This window comes from Lampris incognitus, chromosome 7 (assembly GCF_029633865.1).
Source record: "Lampris incognitus isolate fLamInc1 chromosome 7, fLamInc1.hap2, whole genome shotgun sequence".
In the NCBI taxonomy this organism is placed as follows: domain Eukaryota; kingdom Metazoa; phylum Chordata; class Actinopteri; order Lampriformes; family Lampridae; genus Lampris; species Lampris incognitus.
Genome location: NC_079217.1, coordinates 2,961,613 through 2,983,526, shown reverse-complemented (window position 1 = coordinate 2,983,526; position 21,914 = coordinate 2,961,613). Strand labels below are relative to the sequence as shown.

The window sequence follows — 21,914 nt, the reverse complement described above, 5'->3', positions numbered from 1 at the left end:
TGGCCCGGTAATCTCTCTATAAGGTGAAGCAGGTCTGAAGCTGTTATCTGAATTGGCTTTCTGTGTGAGCGCTTACTTTTAAAGTGTCACAAGCATTGTTCCATCATATCTTGCGCATTGGCAAATGCTTCTAAAATAATATTTACGAGTTATCCCCTCATACCATGCCATGACAGATGTCCTTGCGGACCCTCCAACATGTCCCCCAGGAGGACATCACGAGGCTTGACTAGTTAGCAAATGATTTGAAATTCATGGCTGTAATGTTTGCCACCTGCAAAGGCCCTTGCAGAGAGCATGATGTGATCCCACTTGAGCATTTATGGGATTGGTGATTAGACGGTGTTTTCCATCACTGTCATTAAAGTGACGGGCCCTGGTGATCACCCACAATCCCTGTAATAATGATACTATTATCGTTATATGAGAAGTGATTAATATTGATTTTGTCTATTTGGATAAGACCAGAACAAAAGCCTGCCAGAAAATCACTCCATGCTGTCAGACAGCTGCCATCAATGAGCAGAAGCTCATGTAAGCGTAGTTATTATTTTGACCTGCAATGCAGGAAATATTTCAATCTCCCAACTCAGAGAACTGAGAATAATTGACTCAAACATATAATTTTCTTGATTATTTTGTCTTCTTGCTATAGGTTGTGTAATTCATAACGTCAAAGGATGAATGTGTTAATCGGGCTTCTAATGACAACACAGAGGTGAAGAAGCATGTGAGGGGAAGGGGACTTTTACACAGATCATTTGACTACTTTCAAAACATTGGATGGACTCTTGTTAATACCACTCAGCTAGAGGTCGCTGAAGAAAATGGACGTTTCTTTTTTCCAATTTAAAAGATAATGAGTGAATAGAATCACAAACGGGTCCTCTTACCAGTGTACCTATAATCTCTCTCTCTATATATATATATATATTTATATATAGCGTTTTTTTCCGAAACCGTCAATGGTGTTATAAGTGCTCAACTAATGAGGAGCGGAATATCAACACAGATACAGGGAAAAAAGTTTTAATGCATTGCAGTACAGGCCTGTTTTTGTGCATCGTGCACTAATCAGCTGCTAATGATGAGTGCACGACGCACGAAACAGGCCTGTACTGCAACGCATTAAAACTTTTTTTCCTGTATCTGTGTTGAGATATATATATATATATATATATATATATATATATATATATATATATGTGTGTGTGTGTGTGTGTTGTGTGTGTGTACCCCTCACTTAAATCAGCGACAAAAAAGGAGCTATGGCTTGCTGAATGTCAAAATGCTGTGAAATAAAGTTTGGAGGGAAAAACTTGTGAGATTTGCCAACGTTTGCCCCACCTGTCGTCAGGAAGAATAACACACAGTAAAGAAAATGTCAGGCACTGAAAACATGGTACCTGAAAGATAGTGCTAGTGACTGCTACAAAAATTCACCATGCAAGCTATGAAACATGAATAATTGGGTGAAACACTGAAAAACAACGTTGTGTGTCACAGCAGGAGCAGGAATTGAGGACCCAAATGCAGACGCGGCAACAGGTGAAACATCAGGGTATCAGGAACACATGATGAGAACATGACATGGTAGTCTTGGTGACATGGTGCAGACATGGTGACATGGTACAGACATGGTAACATGGTGGTGACATGGTACAGACGTGGTAGTCATGGTGACATGGTAGAGACGTGGTAACATGGTACAGACATGGTAGTCATGGGGACATGGTAGTCACGGTGACATGGCACAGATGTGGTAACATAGTGATATGGTACAGGCTTGGTAGTCATGGCAACATGGTACAGACGTGGTAACGTGGTGGTGACATGGTACAGACGTTGTAGCCATGGGGACATGGTACAGACGTGGTAGTCATGGTGACATGGCACAGACGTGGTAGTCATGGCAACATGGTACAGACCTCGTAACATAGTGATATGGTACAGGCTTGGTAGTAATTGTGACATGATACAGACGTGGTAACATGGTACAGACGTGGTAGTCATGGTGACATGGTACAGACGTGGTAACATGGTGGTGACATGGTACAGATGTGGTAGTCATGGTGACATGGTACAGACGTAGTACATGGTACAGATGTGGTGGTGGTAACATGGTACAGACATGGTAGTCATGGTGATGTGGTACAGACGTGGTAGTCATGGTGACATGGTACAGATGTGGTAACATGGTGACATGCTACAGATGTGGTAGTCATGGTGACATGGTACAGACGTGACAACATGGTGGGGACATGGTACAGATGTGGTAGTCATGGTGATATGGTACAGATGTGGTAATCATCGGGACATGGTACAGACGTGGAACACTCTGACCACCAACAAACTAAACAGCCAAACTTAAATTCACAGAAACTTGATTGAATAATCAACAGCAGCTTTGGTGACCGGGAAAAACTGGACAGGAGTAAGGACTGGGATGATGTTGTCAGAGCAGGACAAGACATGACACACAGAAACCAGGGCTGGAGTGGGCAGAACCAGAAGTGGCCATGACAGCTTTGTACAGAAGTGAGACTTAAGCTGTGGTTATGAATCTCAGCCTGACAGGCATCGCCTGCAACATCTTTCCTGCTGAGACATAAAGACTTGCTAGTAGGGCAGGATTAACATGACGATATATATCACGTGACAATAGAAAACATCTATCATTTCATATTAAGCGCTATTGTTTATTTCATTGTGTCGCAAATCACACTCTTTACGGCTATATTTTTCGTCATTTGGAGGACCCTTTCTGCTCTTTGCACAGCACGGATGCAGGCAGGAAATGTGCATGAAGGCAATATAAACAAACATGGAGGACAGTGAACGTAACGCAGAATGGGGTAATTCCGCCCAGCCAGGACAAAACGAGGAGCTTGTACCTAAAAGAGGGGCCACTTCCACCGTATGGACGTGGCTTGGGTATGAAAGGTCTGACACGGACCAGGAAACCGTACATTGCAAAATATGCCGCACGCCGGCCCCCTCAACAGACTCAAACACCACGAGCCTCTTTTACCACCTGCGCAACTATAGTTGAAAATTGTTTTCTATTTACCTTTTTATAATTTATATATTAATATTTTATATTTCGTTACATACTTAATTGAAAATTTGCGCAACGGTTCTAAATAAAAGGAGATAAATAATCAAATATGAGTAAGCACCTTTTATTTGTCGAGGATATAATTATACTTATAATAAGAAATGCACCTCTTTTTTTTCTTTTCTAATTGTCGGTCCACATCGCCAGACCAGTTCAAAGGACAAACGTTTCTTTATAGTTTGTTCACATAAGCGTGTTTAAATTTACTTCTTCAAAATTTACTTTTTTAGGGAGTTGTTCCTTATCCGATGAAAGGGTCTAAGGGCAGGATGTTGTACTGCTGTAAAGCCCATTGAGGCAAATTTGTAATTTGTGATATTGGGCTATACAAATAAAACTGACTTGACTTGACTTTCCATGCAGTCAGTTTAGATAAACTATTCTTTGAATTTACAGAAAATGTGCTATATGGTGATACGTATCGCTACTGTGATATGAGAGTTTGGTCATATCGCACAGCCCTACTTGTTAGCATTATTATCTTAAAATATAGCTTGAGGCTTATTAATATGGCAACAACCCAAGTCCATCCATCCATCCATCCATTATCCAAGCCGCTTATCCCAGTCGGGGTGGCGGGAATGCTGGCGCCTATCCCAGCAGTCATTGGGTGGCAGGCAGGTGGTGGTGGTGGTGGTGGGGGACACCCTGGACAGGTCGCCAAGCCATCACAGGGCAACCCAAGTCAAAATAAAAAATCTACCGAAGCCTTTGAACTTACTAACAAGAGAGCGTACGACCCGAAACTGAATTTTCCATAGGGGTCCCTAAAAAGAAAACAGGGGTCCCATGCTTTAGTATGATCTAATCAGACCACACACAACAGACCGTAGCACGGGAATGTTTGGGCTTTGTATTTAATCAGGTCTGAAAGATTATCAAGATATCTGCATCTAGGTTGAGTCTTTGTGTTTTATTCATGACAGACAGTGTGGGATCGTGCAGGATGTAAATTTGCTATTCCTGGCAAACTCTAACAACACAGATGTGCCCATGAATTTAGCATTCTTTGTGATGCATGCTGACATACAAATGACCAAAAAACAAAAAAACACACAGAAAGACAGCATGCTGGCTCATAACAAAATAATATTTTAATAATAAATGATGATATTTTTAACCGGAAAAACGATACAAAATTGCATGAAATCCTGAACTGTGTCGAGCGGGAAACAGTGTGACGACTTGCTGTTTGCTTCATGCGAGCCAAATTCAATCCGTAAACAGATACACCCCTCTGGGAAGATACATACACTACCGTTCAAAAGTTTGGGATCACCCAAACAATTTTGTGTTTTCCATGAAAAGTCACACTTATTCACCACCATATGTTGTGAAATGAATAGAAAATAGAGTCAAGACATTGACAAGGTTAGAAATAATGATTTGTATTTGAAATAAGATTTTTTTACATCAAACTTTGCTTTCGTCAAAGAATCCTCCATTTGCAGCAATTACAGCATTGCAGACCTTTGGCATTCTAGCTGTTAATTTGTTGAGGTAATCTGGAGAAATTGCACCCCACGCTTCCAGAAGCAGCTCCCACAAGTTGGATTGGTTGGATGGGCACTTCTTTGAGCAGATTGAGTTTCTGGAGCATCACATTTGTGGGGTCAATTAAACGCTCAAAATGGCCAGAAAAAGAGAACTTTCATCTGAAACTCGACAGTCTATTCTTGTTCTTAGAAATGAAGGCTATTCCATGCGAGAAATTGCTAAGAAATTGAAGATTTCCTACACCGGTGTGTACTACTCCCTTCAGAGGACAGCACAAACAGGCTCTAACCAGAGTAGAAAAAGAAGTGGGAGGCCGCGTTGCACAACTGAGCAAGAAGATAAGTACATTAGAGTCTCTAGTTTGAGAAACAGACGCCTCACAGGTCCCCAACTGGCATCTTCATTAAATAGTACCTGTTAGAGCCTGTTTGTGCTGTCCTCTGAAGGGAGTAGTACACACCGGTGTAGGAAATCTTCAATTTCTTAGCAATTTCTCGCATGGAATAGCCTTCATTTCTAAGAACAAGAATAGACTGTCGAGTTTCAGATGAAAGTTCTCTTTTTCTGGCCATTTTGAGCGTTTAATTGACCCCACAAATGTGATGCTCCAGAAACTCAATCTGCTCAAAGAAGTGCCCATCCAACCAATCCAACTTGTGGGAGCTGCTTCTGGAAGCGTGGGGTGCAATTTCTCCAGATTACCTCAACAAATTAACAGCTAGAATGCCAAAGGTCTGCAATGCTGTAATTGCTGCAAATGGAGGATTCTTTGACGAAAGCAAAGTTTGATGTAAAAAAAATCTTATTTCAAATACAAATCATTATTTCTAACCTTGTCAATGTCTTGACTCTATTTTCTATTCATTTCACAACATATGGTGGTGAATAAGTGTGACTTTTCATGGAAAACACGAAATTGTTTGGGTGATCCCAAACTTTTGAACGGTAGTGTATATATATAAAAAAAAAACTGTTATCCTTATTGATAGATTAGTTTGGAGAAGAGCAACTAATCTGTTTTATGATAATTGCAACACAATATTTGTGCAGCGATTTTGCACCTATAATGTGTTTATTCTGTCAGATAATGGACCACTTCCCCTCTTCTTTGGTATCATTGAATCCTCCCTTGAAAAACAATAGACGAATGCCAACTCTTTCAATGGCATTGGGATCTAACAGCACATCTGAACTGAAAGTCTATGGCTGCTGTTAGCAGATAACAAACAGTACAGGTTTTCTCTCCCCCTCCAAAAAAAAAACCAAAAACCCACTATATTTCAAGGGATTAATTAGCGGAGACAACATAGTTTGCTCAGCCTCCTCTGGGGACTGAGGATATGGCAGAACAGGTACAACTACTGAAACCGGAGCACAGACGTAAGCACAACAAGAGCAAGAACAGTCAGAATTTGAGCATCCACACATACTGAGCTGATTATCATCTACACAACAGTGAATTCTCATCTTACTCATGACAACAAAGCCATCTTGGAAATACACAGCAGGTCAGCATGGTGACCTAGTGATTAGAATCACAATTATCTTTATTTGGCCATGGAATTTGACTCCGGTTCAGTGGCTCTCAATGTACTTACACAGAATAACAACACAACAATCTTCAGGAATATATACAAGAATGACTACAGACAGCTGAAAGAGGAAGGCAATAGTAAAATGGTGCAGAGTGCAACATGCTGGAATAAACACGTTAGCAGGGTACTTATATACAGTAGATACAGCATGCTTAGATTTATCACGACAGTGTTAAGTGTTCATCAGAGTGACAGCCTGTGGAAATAAACTGTTTATATCTCGTTGTTTTGGGGTACAGTGCTCTGTAACGTATACCAGAGGGGAGGAGTTGGAAAAGGTTGTGACAAGGGTGTGATGGGTCTGCAGTGATGTTGCCTGCCCGTTTCCTGACTCTGGAGGTGTATAAGTCCTGAATGGAGGGCAGATTGGCACCAATGATTTTCTCTGCAGTCCTGACTGTCCGTTGTAGTCTGTCCCTGTCCTGTTTGGTGGCCGATCCAAACCAGACAGTGATGGATCAGAGGACAGACTGGATTATTGCAGAGTAGAACTGAATCAGCAGTTCCTGAGGCAGGTTGAACTTCCTGAGCTGGCAGATAAAGTACATCCGCTGCTAGGCCTTTTTGATGATTGTGTCTGTGCTGGACTCCCCACCTTCGGTCCTGGGAGATTGTGGATCCCAGAAAGCCCCAGGTTTCCACAACAGACACAGTGCTGTTGAGTATGGTGAGGGGAGACAGTTTTGGAGGGCTCCTCATGAAGTCATCTCCACAGTTTTGAGTGTGTTCAGCTCCAGGTTGTTATGACCGCACCAGAGGGCCAGCTGTTCAACCACCCATCTGTATGCAGACTCGTCACAATCCTGGATGAGGCCGATGATCATTGTGTTGTCTGCAAACTTCAAGAGTTTAACAGACGGGTCTCCTGAGATACAGTCATTTGTGTAGAGGGAGAAGAGCAGAGGGAAGGGCAGACATCCCTGGGGGGCGCCAGTGCTGATTGTCTGAGTGCTGGATGTGATTTTCCCAGCCTCCACTGCAGTCTCCTGTCTGTCAGGAAGTTTTTGATCCACTGACAGGTGGTGGCTGGTACAGTTAGCTGGGTGAGTTAGGAATGGAGGATGTCTGGGATGATGGTGTTGAACGCTGAGCTTAAGTCCACAAACAGGACCCTTGCGTATGTCCCTGGGGAGTCGAGGTGTGGCCAGATGTAGTGCAGTCCCATGTTGACTGTATCATCCATTGACCTGTTTGCCCGGTAGGCCAACGGCATGGGGTGTAGCAGGGGGCCTGTGATGTCCTTCAGGTGGCCAAACTCCAGTCTCTCAAAGGACTTCATGACCACAGATGCCAGGACACCAGACCTGTAGTCATTTTAACCCTCAGATACAGGGTTTCTTGGGGACCAGGATGATAGTGGCGCTTTTGAAGCAGGAGGGGACGTCACACAGCTCCAGTGAAGATCAGTGTGAAGATGGGGGCCAGCTGGTCAACACAGACTTTCAGCCAGGAGGGAGACATGCCATCTGGGCCTGATGGCTGCCTGATCTTGTGTCTCTGGATGAGCTGACTCACATCTCTTCACAGATCCAAAGTGCAGGTGCGGGGGGGGGGGGCTGGCAGGGGGTGCAGTTGGTTGTGTGTTGTGGTTGGAGAGGGTTGAGGAGTGTGAGAGTGGGCTTATCAGGGATCATCAACACTTTATCTGTCATTTTATTTCATGTACTTGCATAAATGAAATGAAACGAAATATAATTTCCCCAGACCACAGCAGTGCAACACAAAGACACAAACATATATCCAAAAACTACAAGAACACATATATCAAACTACAAAAAAAAAAAAAAAAAAAATCCCGTCTGAGAGAACGAACGTCAAGATGACTGTCAAAACTGCCGGTCTGTATGGGCTAGCAGTTAGCTTAGCCTGCCCCACTTCCGCGTCCTGTCAGACCGCCCTCAGTGTTTCCTCCTCGGGCGCAGCTCGATGCAGGGCTGTGGTCCCTGGGCCCACCGGACACGGCAGACCAGGCCCCCCCAGCCGATCCAATGCCAGCTCTCCCAGCCAGACACCTTCAACACACCTCCCCGCACACCTCACAATGACATCAAAAACACCATAGTCAACGCTAGGCGAGGCCACCGCGCCCACCAGACTGCCCTTGGTGTTATCAGAACTGCCGGTCTGCATGGGCTAGCAGTTAGCTAAGCCTGCCCCACGTCCGTGTCCTGTCAGACCACCCCCGGTGTATCCTCTTTGGGCGCAGCTCTGGGCAGGGCCATGTCCCTGGGCCCACAGGATGCAGCAGACCTAGCTCTCCCAGCCGATCCAGCGCCAGCTCTCCCAGCCATCAAATGAAGATGTGGACATACGTGGACAAGGACACTGCATGGACAGTACTGGATGAGGCGACTGCAAACGTAAGTTCGCACCACCATCTTCCCACACCGGTACTGGGTGAGGCCACTGCAAACATGAATTCGCGCCACCACCTTCCCACACCGGATGCAGAACCTTTATCAAACCTGCAGTAAAACACGTTCAGGTTGTCAGCTAGCTGATGGTTCTCTGCAGTGTAGGGGGATGGTCACCTATAGTTGGTGGTGTCATGCAGGCCTCTCCACACAGATGCAGGATCATTAGCTGAAAACCTGTTTTCCAACTTTTCAGTGTAGCCCCTTTTGGCTAATCTGATCCCCTTTGTAAGTGTGTTTCTGGCTTGACTGTACAGGATCCTATCTCCACTCCTGTATGTCTCCTCCTTGGCCTGATGAAGCTGTCAGCGATTTGCTGTGAACCAGGGCTTACTGTTATTGAAGGTGCGGAATGATTTGGTGGGCACACACATGTCCTCACAAAAGCTGATGTAAGATGTCGCAGTGTCAGTTAAGTTCATCCAGGTCTGTAGACGCAGCCTCAAAAAAACTCCAGTCAAGGCAGGTCTGGAGCTCCAGTTTTCAATCATTGGTCCATTTCCTCAGAGTTTTAACCACACCCTTTGCAGACATTAGTTTCTGATTGTAGGTTGGGAGAAGATGAACCAGACAATGATAAGAGAGTCCCAAGGCTGCACAGGGGACACAGCAATAGACATCCTTTAATATTGTGTAGCAATGATCCAGAGTGTTTTTGTCCCTGATGGACATTTAACGTGCTGTCTGTATTTTGGCAGTTCGTGCCTGAGATTTGCTCTGTTAAAATCCCCAAGGATAATGAGAAAGCAGTCGGAATATTTGTGCTCCGTGTTTATTATCTGGCCAGTCAGGTGTTGTAACGCCTAACTAACACAGGCCTGGGGTGGAATACAGACACCAGCCAGAATAAATGACGAAACTCCCACAGTGAATAAAATGGTTTAAAGTCAGTGAAAGTGGTCCCTGAGGGCTGGATGATTTCTTCAGCACTGTGACATCTGTACACCAACCTTCGTTTATACAGAAGCAGATTCTGCCTCCCCGTTTTTCCCTGTTAGCTCCATTTCACGGTCTGCTTGGAGGAGTTGGAAGTGCGGCAGATGGAGTCAGCTGTCCGGAATATGTTCACCTAGCCAGGTTTCAGTGAGGCTCTGGAAGAGTCCATGTTTGCTCTGTTGAGGACTGTCGCCTTACAGCAAAATGGTCCTTGGGTTCAATTCCAGTCCTTCTGTGTGCAGTTTGCAAGTTCTCAGTTGAAATAAAAACAATAATGCAATTATTCCAACATGTGATTCGATGGATAAGCATCAGAGAGGTACCGGGGATCAAACGTGGTTTGACTGCTGTGAGGTCACGCCTTACAGTAACACCACAAGGTATCTTATTGTTTACCAATAAGATACCTTGCACATCACCTCAAAACCATGAAATGGAAAAATAATAAACTATTCACATCTCAGTGACTGCAAATTATTTTCACTTATGCAAACTGTCTAATTTAACTGCCATTCTAATGTCTTTGAAACCTCCTACAACCCATTTAACCTTAACATTGTTTAATAATCCCTATATACTGTGTGAATTTCAAGTGATACACTCTGACTCACCCAGGCATTTGTCATGCAAGCAAATTATATGGCTGGCACACTTTTTTTTTCATTTTAGGTGTTGTGGGTCATTCTTCATCTTTTGTCAGGAAGGTAATCTTGAGGATAAAAATCATCAGCACGCCTCTGTTGCAAGTCTGAGCACCAGTCTGTAAGCACCACACATTAGCACCTACAGCAGGCTCAGCAGCTGACTGATCACGCAGAACTGGAACGGTGGAAACGATTTGAACTGGCTCGTCATTCGGTTGTGTCCAGTCAGGAGTAAATATTCCAACATGTATTTATCCATAGCTGAAACAGTTTCATGGTTTCTGGAACTCTTAAAGGTTTTCTTTTACTGGCACTGAACAAAAGTTGAAGGAAACTTGTTGAAGGTGAAAGTATCTCTAAGTGCTGTTTAGAGTATTCTGCAGTGTGCTACGGGCAGCAGACATACATACCAGCAATGGGACTTAAACATTTGGTCTGCATGAAAAGTACAGCTGACAAAAACTAAAGCCTATTATTATTATACTTAATTAACTGACGTTTCATGAGTGCAGTTAGTTAAACATAACATTTATCTGCTTATTGACTTTGAGACCCAATTAGCTAGCTAGCTTACGTCAAGCAAACCTTGTGGATGTGCAGTAGTAATAGGCTCACAGTTTGCTGACAAAATGGCTGATTAAAAGATTACTACAACGCAGCGTAAAACGACCTCTGTAAGTTAAGATGTTTAGTTAGATAGTATGAGGACAACCTAAGGCAGTTCAATTAATGCTTGCAAGAAAAAAAATCTACTACAGTACACATCCCATTTCTTCACTTGTGCATCTAATTATTTGTGCAATACGGTATCACCGTTTGATGATTGTATTATTTATTGTATGGTTTAATTTATCTATTGTATTAAAGCTCAATTAATCATGTTGGCCACACAACTACGCTTAACGGGTACGATAGCAGAAGCTACTTCTTATAGTAATTTAAGTGCCAGACACAGAATACTGTAGACTTAACCATCTTTCATAAAATGTTAAAAAGAATAAGGCAATATTTTGCTTGGAAAATTTTTGGCTCCATATGTGAAGCCAAACTCATTTTGCACTTTGATTCAAACAATTATTAGACAAGAGAGCAATGAAATGAATCATTAGACTATAAAACTTTGTGTAAAATGCATCAACACAAACTGCAAAGCTTTTGAACGGCTACAGCCAACATCAAACACACGTGAAACGACATCACATTCTTCTGCAAGCTGGGCATCAAGTGTACAAATTTATTCATACAATGTCCTGTGTATTGATCCAATCATCTCGGCCGACACAGTCCACACAACACAAGGTTCTTGTGTCTTTTCTGGCCAAAACCCAGTAAACATGTCAGAATTAAAAGTGACTCTAACATGCCTGAAATGACAGAAAATCATTATTGGCATTTCACTGATCTCTTCTCATGACCTAACATACGATAAGGAATTTCAATTTCATGTCAATCACTTGGGAAACAGTAAAAAAAAAGAAAAAAGAAAAAAGCCTTTGTCAGGCTGGAAAAGACCTGGTTTTGTGTCAGCAGCTTATTTTCCTAAACACAGACTTTCTGCAGAATGTAATTTTACAGACTGTACAATTCTGTGCAACAGGAGAAAAGGCAACACTTGCATTGAGATTAACGAAGCATCTGCAATCATCTTCTTCTTCTTCTTTCAGCTTGTTCCCTGTTTCCCAGGGGTCGCCACAGCGGTTTTGATAGTTTCCATCGGTACCCTGTGAGGGCACAGCACCGATGGCGGTCCGGTCGATCAGCACAATGATTTGGCAAAATGTTACGTTGGATGCCCTTCCTGACACAACCACTAACCCTGTGGATGGGGACACAGGTAAAACACTGGATGCCGTCCCAGTATTCATGGACTTGCGCCCATGCCTGTCGCCACTCTACGTGGTTGTATAGGTTGTTAGGTTGTTAAGTATAAAAAGCTTTGCATCCTCCATCACCTAGCATCACGCATCTGCAATATAATCACAAAACACCTGATTATGAGTGTTTCTGGTTGTTTTCTTCTGCCGCCCGGACCAGCTGTGCTGTCAGTGACCCTCCGCTGTTACCGTGCCATGCAGACTGGCATCCTGCACCGTGAGGCACCGCTGGAACGCACTGCACACACACTCACCGGAGTGCACTGCAGTGGTGCACTGCAGCTGATGCAAACACAAAACCTGGCTGATTCATGGCTCACAAAAGGGCTGACACAAAGAAACCACTGCAGAGAGAAGGGTCCGAGACGTGCCATTAACAAGCAGCGTGTGCTGCTCGGCTTCTATGAGATAACTGCATGTGAACGAGTTTATTTTCATTTCTAATGATTCTGCAAGGAGACTGCGTTTGACTGGTCTGCATTTCCAATACCTCACTGTTTTATTGGCAGTAGTGGAGGAGGGTAGACAGATTAATAGAAATATAGATGGATGGATAGACAGTTGATGGATGGATGGATGGATGGATGGATGGATGGATAGATAGATAGATAGATCGATCAAGGGATGGATAAATAGCTGATAATTTTAAAAAAACATTTTTTTTACTACTTTTATTAATCCCCATGGGGCAATTCTTTCTCTGCATTTAACCCATCCTAGCTCTGTAGTTAGGAGCAGTGGGCAGCCGCCGTGCAGCACCCGGGGACCAACTCCAGTTCTTCTTTCAATTGCCTTGCTCAGGGGCACAGACAGGAGTATTAACCCTAACATGAATGTCTTGTTGATGGTGCGGGAAACCGGAGCACCCGGAGAAAACCCACCGCAGACACGGGGAGAACATGCAAACTCCACACTGAGGACGACCCGGGATGGCCCCCCAAGGTCAGACTACCCCGGGGTTCGAACCCAGGACCTTCTTGCTGTGAGGCGACAGCACTAACCACTGGGGCACCATGCAGCGATAACTGATAAATTGATGAATGGATTTGATATCTGGCTAATTAGTTGAAACAATGGATGAATAGCTTGTGACTGAATGAACAGACAAACAAAACAAAACAAATAGAAATAAATCAACCACCTGGCCAGAATAATACAGGCATTGTCCTGAGTTAATCTGACAAGCTCAGCTGCATCGAGAGGAACTTGTGTGACTCGCAGACCAAAGCTGAGATTTAGGCGAAATGTATTCTTACCCAGTGAATGCGGGGGAGGTGTGCACATGAGCACCACACCCTGTCCTTCACGAACAGACACGCCTCCTCTGGTCTTCCCGCTGAACGCTTCCAGATCTGAAATAGGACATGGACACCGTTAAGCAATTACACTCTCGCTCTCTTCATCAGGAAGACATCACTGTCCCTCTGACATGCTTACCAGGGGAGAACAAAGCACCAGTTTGGATTAACAGTGAAGTGTCCATGATGCTGATTTTTACACCCACAGATACACCTTTACAAGCAAACCCAGCCATAGAAATAGTCAAGTCAATTTTATTTGTATAGCCCAATATCACAAATTACAAATTTGCCTCAAGGGGCTTTACAGCAACACAACATCCTGTCCTCAGAACCTCGTATTGGATAAGCAACAACCCCCTAAAAACCCTTTAACAAGGAGAAAACACAGGAAGAAAGCCCAGGGAGAGCAACAGAGGAGGATCTCTCTCCCAACACGGAAAACATGCAATGGAGGTTGTGTTTACACGAGTTACACAATACAACATTGAAAGAGGATAACACAATTATAATGGAATTATAAAATATATGAAGACTATGATGAGGAGGATGCCAAATACAGAAGACAAATGTGACACAGGAATGTTGGGATCTGTAAACTTCACAAATTAAAGAGCCCCTACACCTTGATCTCAAACATAGAAAGATGAAGTCAAGAAGGTCTGAGACGTCCTACTTTTGTTTAGACTGGAAACCATTTGTTTAGACAAGAACCCATGCTAAACCACTCATGTCTGTTCTTAAATACTTTGTTTTTCTGTCCAAAAAAAAAAAAAGTCCCTTAATCTTTCTTGGCCAACAGTGAAGCTTTTCTCAAATTCATCTTTGAGCTGAACATCAGTGTTACTGTTTAAATTCCCACTGATGCCAAGCCAATCTCTGCACGTTAAGTGAGCCTGCTGTAACCCAGCAGCCCGTCCTCGTGTCTCTGCCCGTTTAATTCCACCACTTTGAGGAACAGTGCTTACCATTATCATGGAGCTGCTGGATAATTATGCTGCACAGTGCCTTTAAAACCCGGCACTGCTTCTCAGTTTGTGCCAGCTTAAAGAGGGATCAGGGTTCAAGTTTAGGTTTCAAATTCTGGCGTCCGGGTGGTGTGGCGGTCTATTCCATTGCCTACCAACACGGGGCTCGCCGGTTCGAATTCCCATGCTACCTCCGGCTTGGTCGGGCACGGGGGGGAAGCCGGATGTGGGTATGTGTCCTGGTCACTGCACTAGCGTCTCCTCTGGTCGGTCGGGGCGCCTGTTCGGGAGGGAAGGGGAACTGGGGGGAATAGCGTGATCCTCCCACACGCTACGTCCCCCTGGTGAAACTCCTCACTGTCAGGTGAAAAGAAGCGGCTGGTGACTCCACTTGTATGGGAGGAGACACATGGTAGTCTGCAGCCCTCTCGGGATCGGCAGAGGGGGTGGAGCAGCGACTGGGACAGCTCAGAAAAAAAACTGCGACAACTCAGCAGAGGGGGTGGAGCGGTGACCGGGACAGCTCAGAAAATAGGTTAATCGGCCAAGTACAACTGGGGAGGAAAAGGGGGAAAATCCAAAAAAAAAAAAGTTTCAAATTCTGAGACCAAAGGTCCTTCACAAATCAGGAGAACACTTTCGGCTCACCGAGTGAACCTATGTGGCATATAAACATCAGGGAAAATTTTAAGATTTGAAAAAAATAATAAAAAGATAATGAATTTGAAAAGAATAAAGTGGCACATCATGATACAGTACAAAGATTTCTTTCAGAGGGCTTACCGTTAAATGGGTCTCCTGATAGATATAGATCCCTTTGAATGCCAATTTAAAAAGCCTGACTCTACACCAGTGTGAAAACCATGCATACTGTGACTCGGTCACAGAAATTCCCTTCAAACACAAGCTCGATGTGCAGTGCATGCATCTCAAAGTCAGAAAGCCACAGCAGCGAATTCAACAGTTGGGTTCCTGACAAACATCTCTCTACATTGATCGACTCAGATGGGAATGATGAGGGACCAGTTACGATGGCCCCCCTCACACAACATCTTGGTGGGAGCATCTGTGGTGGAATTTATAAGAAGTCAGAGCCCAGTTTCTTAATGAACAGATCAGAAAGGTTTATTTAGAGACAGAAAAGACATACATTTACCTCTGGCCAGGGAGACAGGAGAAAGAGAGAGCTTTTGTGCTCCAACACTGGTATTTATACGTTCACAACAAAAGGGTCAGGCAAAGGTGTGTCCATTACAATGGAGGAAGGGGAGGGCTCAGTGTGGAAACCATGGGAATTGTAGTTTTCTTTAAGCAGAAGCTTAAGTTGAACTAGTGGGAAACTTGTACTGACATTGATAAAACAATAAATTTCATGACACATCTTGGCCAGTCCACTGATCCAGTTAAGTAACACAATTCACACCAGCCAACTAACCCTTAAAAGGATGTAAGACAAATAAATATATAAATAACATGGCTTGTCCAGGGTGTCTCCCCGCCTGCTGCCCAATGACTGCTGGGATAGGCCCCAGCATCCTCACGACCCTGAGAGCAGGATAAGTGGTTCGGATAATGGATGGATGGATGGATAAAATAATGAGCTCCACAGGAAGGCAGGAGAACGTGTTTAGAAGAATAGCTCCTTCGAGTCCAGGGAGAATAAACAGGGGGGGATGAATATTTCAGTAGGTATGTTAACATTCATTGGGGCTAGAATCAGCTGGGCGGGGGATAGATGAGGGTGGGTGGGGGGGGTGGTAACCTGTCATGCAAACTGGATTTGCCTCAAAGCACAAATCAATCCAGTCCAGCTGGCCACCTCCTGAGCTTTTAAGAGGGTGAATCCAGCACAGAACTGACCGTCTGGGCCGCTGTAGAGAATGAACCGGGGAGAGAGTATTTCTTCTGGCGCAGCCCCCGAAAGTGAAAACAGCATCCTCTGAAATGGACTTCTCACCCAATTCTAAACTGACTATGATGGATGACTTTGGACTGTCTGCCTCCACCAACTGAGCCATTTCCACTATGGTTGATACAAAAAAAGAAAAAAGAAAAAGAAAGAAAGGACCCCCTTCTCAAATTAGCATTGAAAGGCTGTGGGCCTATTATGCTGCTAGTATGCAAAGGCGTCTTCGGCTGCTTTCTCAGAGATGCAAAATCACTTCTTCTTGGCCTCGTGTGACTGGTTTTAATTTATCTGCACTAACAAGCTGCCACGAGAGTATAAAAACACAGACTGGCCAACCGTCACTGGGGGAGCTATGGACTCATCAGCCCTGCTCGTCTTCCTCTTTACACCTGCCATCTGCCGCCATTCTCCTGGACCATTCAAAGATGGTCAATAAGAAAAAAAGAACTAAGCAGGCGATGAGCTGAGTGGTGGTGTGTGTGGGGGGGGGTGAAGGAAAGAGTGGGCGAGTGATGGAAAAATTATGCGAGGTCAGGAGAGAGCGAGAGAGGGAAGTACGTGCTAAGTAAATAAATATATAAAGTAGCACGCTTGCAGGAAGTTGGACAGACAGGAATGGACAGATGAGAGAGAGAGAGAGAGAGAGAGAGAGAGAGAGAGAGAGAGAGAGAGATACATATATATATATAGATAGACAGACAGACAGATAGACAGATATAGATAGATGACTTGGAACACATATTTTAGATACTGAAAGATGGATTATTTGATAATTTTACAAGGAATTGTCAGTTTCAAAACCACTGTACCAGTACTGACTGCACTTAAAGTTGGACTGAAATTGGTGATCAAATGAAACTTAACATGTCGAAAAAACCTTGACCATGGTGTAATAACGTATTCAGTAACATCTTTTTTTTTAATTGCCAAATATCAATTTTTTCTGGAAATATCCATCAGTGTCTTAAGAACTGTGAGGGAGTGGTCTAGTCCTCCTTAATATTCATAAGCTGGGTGTCCGGGTAACGTAGCGGTCTAGTCCATTGCCTACCGACACGGGGATCGCCAGTTCGAATCCCCGTGTTACCTCTGGTTTGGTCGGGTGTCCCTACAGACACAATTGGCCGTGTCTGCGGGTGGGAACTCGGATGTGGGTATGTGTCCTGGTCACTGCACTAGCACCTCCTCTGGTTGGTCGGGGCGCCTGTTCAGGGGGTAGGGGGAACTGGGGGGATAGCGTGATCCTCCCACGCGTTATGTCCCCCTGGTGAAACTCCTCACTGTCAGGTGAAAAGAAGCGGGTGGCGACTCCACATGTATCAGAGGAGGCATGTGGTAGTCTGCAGCCCTCCACCGGATCAGCAGAGGGGGTGGAGCAGTGACCAGGACGGCTTGGAAGAGAGGGGTAATTGGCCAGGTACAATTGGGGAGAAAAAAAAAATTAATGAGCTGACTTTTGACTGACAGGTAAAGAAAGCAAGGGTTGGTGGATTATGGCTGGATGGATGGATAGATGGATCCATCCATTATCCAAACCACTTATGCTGCTCTAAGGGTCATGGGGATGCTGGAGCCTATCCCAGCAGTCATTGGGCAGCAGGCGGGGAGACACCCTGACTGACCAGAGGAGGTGCTAGTGCAGCGACCAGGAGACATACCCACATCCAGCTTCCTTCCTGTAGACACGGCCAATTGTGTCTTTAGGGATGCCCGACCAAGCCAGCGGTAACATGGGGATTCGAACTGGCAAGCCCCGTGTTGGTAGGCAACAGATTCGACCGCTACACTACCCGGATGCCCCTTATTCTTTAACAAGCCCATAACAACTGCTGTCCTAGCTCTATCGGTGGAGTAGAGACTAGGCTGTAGCTCAGAAACAAGAGAACACTGAATAAGGAGAGCCCTACAACCCCCCAGATTAACATCACCGCGCTCTGGCGATGGCATGTGAGGCTCCCCGGGAGGAGGAGACCAACTGGGCAGGAGACAAAGCCCCAGCGGACACAGACGCTCGCTGGAGCCACAGGTGGAGAGGAGACAACAGGTACAGACAGCTTGTCAAACTGACTGCTGACAGATACGTACACAAACACACGTGACCAAAGGCACAGTCCCCTCCAGACCTCCGCCTGGCAGAGTCAAACCCAGTCCGCCCCGCCTACGTCATGTGTTGCGTCTTTGCTTGGCTTATTTTTGTGTGGTAACACGTTACTTGACATAATAAATATAATCGTATGAGAATTGTAGTTATTGGATTTGCTTAGATGTACCGTTGCTTTTAAAGGCCCATATCAGTATTTTTGTACGTTTTAGCCAATTAATCATGGCTTATAGGCCTACTTTAGAACCAGAACCAGATCAGAATCATGTTTATTACAAAATACGTCAAGAACATACAAGGAATTTGAATTAGTATGTTGATGTATGAGGGAAAATTAACAACAGTAAGGTGATGGTTAAAAGAATTGACAAAATATAATAGAATATAATAAAAAATACATACAAGACAAAATAAAAACAAAAGGAAACAGGTGAAATAAGGTGCAATAATGTGGAAATATGGAAAAGGCTTACTTTTACGATGACAATTTCCGGTAGCATACCATTGTTTTAGCTATTTTAAATACACGTTTTCCTAACCTCCAGGCTCCAGTATGAACTTGCAGAGACTTGAAACTTACTTGTCCATCACAGTGAACATTTAGTTGCCTTTATTCAGTCCATCCACCCATCATTCAAACCGCTTATCCTGCTCTCAGGGTCGCGGAGACGCTGGAGCCTATCCCAGCAGTGATTGGGCGGCAGGCAGGGAGACACCCAGGAAAGGCTGCCAGACCATCACAGGGCCGACACACACACACACACACACACACACACACACACACACACACACACACACACACACACACACACACATATTCACACCTCGGAACAATTTAGTACGGCTGAGTCACCTGACCAACATGACTTTGGACTGTGGGAGGAAACCGGAGCACCCGCAGGAAACCCACGCAGACACGGGGAGAACATGCAAACTCCACACAGAGGACGACCCAGAACGAACCCCAAGGTTGGACTACCCCGGGGCTCGAACCTGCACTAACCACCGCACCACCGTGCTGCCCCTAGTCGCCTTTATTTTTGGTCAAAATTATGTTACTGTTGCACTGGAATAGCCCCCATCCCAACTCTCTTACCCATTGGACCAAGGATGCCCTATCCTTTACCCAATTTATCCTTTATCCCTATCCTATCCTTTGTGTAGTTGGAAAAAATCAAACACTCCCTTCATGGCTATAATGGACAATTTTATAAAATCTGACAATCCTTCCTGACATATGTCAGGTCCCTCCAGCTGGATTCTGTCCCCATTGACTAGGTACCCCCCCCCCCCGCCCCGTACCAGTATCTTGTACTTCCCGGCTGAGCCCTGTTTTCCCCATATAAAAAGCACACAGTATGTATAGTATGTTACTGTCACCAAATTGTCTTGTTTTGCCTTGAAAGTTGGGTTTTTTTTTGCTTTCTTTTAAAAACTATGTGTATGTGTTTCATGTTATGCTATATGTTATGTTGTTGTACGTGTTGAAAATCTTATAAATAAATCATGTTTAAAAAACATTATGTTACTGTTTTGAGAAAATGCAGTTGAAAACCCTTCTACTACATAAACTGCACTACAATAGCACTTTTTGTGCTGTTGTGACTTTTATGTAGACTGGAGTTCTATCGTGACTGTTATGTAGACCGGCGTGCTGTTGTGATTGTTATGTAGATGGAAATGACGGAAATGACAACAGTGGAAATATGACATGATGGCGCAGTGGTTAGCGTGGTCGCCTCACAGCAAGAAGGTCCTGGGTTTGAGCCCAGGGTAGTCCAACCAGGAGGGTCGTCCTCTGTGTGGAGTTTGCATGTTCCCCCGTGTCTGTGTGAGTTTCCTCCGGGGGCTCCGGTTTCCTCCCACAGTCCAAAGACATGTAGGTCAGGTGAATCGGCCGTACTAAATTGTCCCTAAGTGTGTGTGTGCGTGGGTGTGTGGGCCCTGTGATGGCCTGGCGGCCTGTCCAGGGTGTCTCCCCGCCTGCCGCCCAGTGGCTGCTGGGATAGGCTCCAGCATCCCCGCGACCTCGGTTGGGATAAGCGGCTTGCATAATGGATGGATGGTGAGTGGGCAGAGCATATGACCAGTTGTATCTACATTTTATTTATCCACACTGCATCAGTGCCCGTTGTCAAAAATACACATCTGACAGCCAGACAGATTGTACTCCCTCAGCAATATGAACATTCTTACTCCTCAATGTAGCCTAATTTTTACCCACATTGACATATACAGCAGACATACTGTATAGGGTATGTGGCTTCGACAGTCTCATTTACATTTGGCAAATTTGCACCCACAATGCATCTCAGGTCACATCTGGAGATGGTTTAATCAGAACTGTTTAAAATCTGTCCCCAGTGTATTTAGAATGCATTTGTACTTTGATTTTTTTTTTTTAGCAATATGCACCATTTAATTTGCCATTCAATCATGCAAGGCGAATTTTAACGGCAAGGGGTAAATGTGGTTTATGACTGTTGTGCTTTGCAGGGCCCAGGTGTGAGTATATCTGAGATGTGCAAATACCACAACCCCGTTCAACTACTCTTGAAAGATATTATACTATGGACATGGACATGCATTGTGACACCTTGCAGTGTAAGTAAGGGTTCCAATAAAGCCAAGCTGATGTTTTTGTGGGGCCGTCTCTGGACGTTTAAGGTGTTAGAAGTGACTAAAGGTTCCTGCTAGAGTCCTTTTATGCTTTTATAGCTTCAAATGAAACCCTCACTGACCTCATCATTTCCCTCGGTATCATAAGACTTATGTAAGACATCAATATTAATATCTATTTAATAATGTTTAAAAAAGAAGAAGCCTGGTCATTAGGTATCCTCAAAAATTACCACTTAACATATGCCATTTTAAATCTTTTAAACCCTGAGCTGCAGTTTGCATTGGAATCTACATTAATACATTAATATAGTATGGGAGCTTGCTTTCACTGCAAATTACTTCACTTTCATCAACAATCAACAAGCGGTCAGTTTCTAAATGTGTGAAACCCCCCAGGTCAAAAGAGAGCGAGGGTGTCAAAGCTGCCCCTAAAGGCTCATTACTCCTGCAGAGCTCACAGTGGCTCCCGATACCTGAGTCTGAGCCAGACTCATGTCTGCAGAATGAGAAGAATTCTGTGGGGAGAAAGATCAGAGGCTTCTCTTCCAACTGCTGCCTTCAAAGTCACGGCTGAAAACCAGCCCAAGTGAGTTCAGCAGCACAGAATTTCAAAACAAAGCTAGAAAGGAAAGCGGGAGCCCAATGGGAACATGTTTGGAGTCAGGGTACACGACCGGTGGGAAGAATATAGAAAATCTTGGCTTGTACTCGCCCCCTGGTGCACTCTTTGGTCCACTCTGCAGTGCCTCTCCGGCAGAGCCCATGAATGATGGTAATGGTGCCACACTCCGAGACAAAACACAGTCCTCCTGGACTACACAGTATAGCACACTGTGCACTGGAGTTGAAAATATATTTACCGAGGGGAGTTAAAAATTTAAACTCCCATCAGCTTAAAGAGGTCTCATGTATAGAAAAGGGCTACAAAGAGTCTGTGT

General features: G+C 44.4%; 1 protein-coding gene across 1 annotated transcript in view; it reads right to left on the bottom strand.

The window, feature by feature from the left end:
- cntn5 (contactin 5) overlaps nucleotides 1–21,914 on the bottom strand; it is a 113,092-nt gene that overhangs the window by 79,971 nt on the left and 11,207 nt on the right. Inside the window, exon 4 of the mRNA XM_056283114.1 lies at nucleotides 13,335–13,430. Coding sequence (XP_056139089.1) covers nucleotides 13,335–13,430 — 96 coding nt within the window. The remainder of the gene's footprint in view (nucleotides 1–13,334; nucleotides 13,431–21,914) is intronic.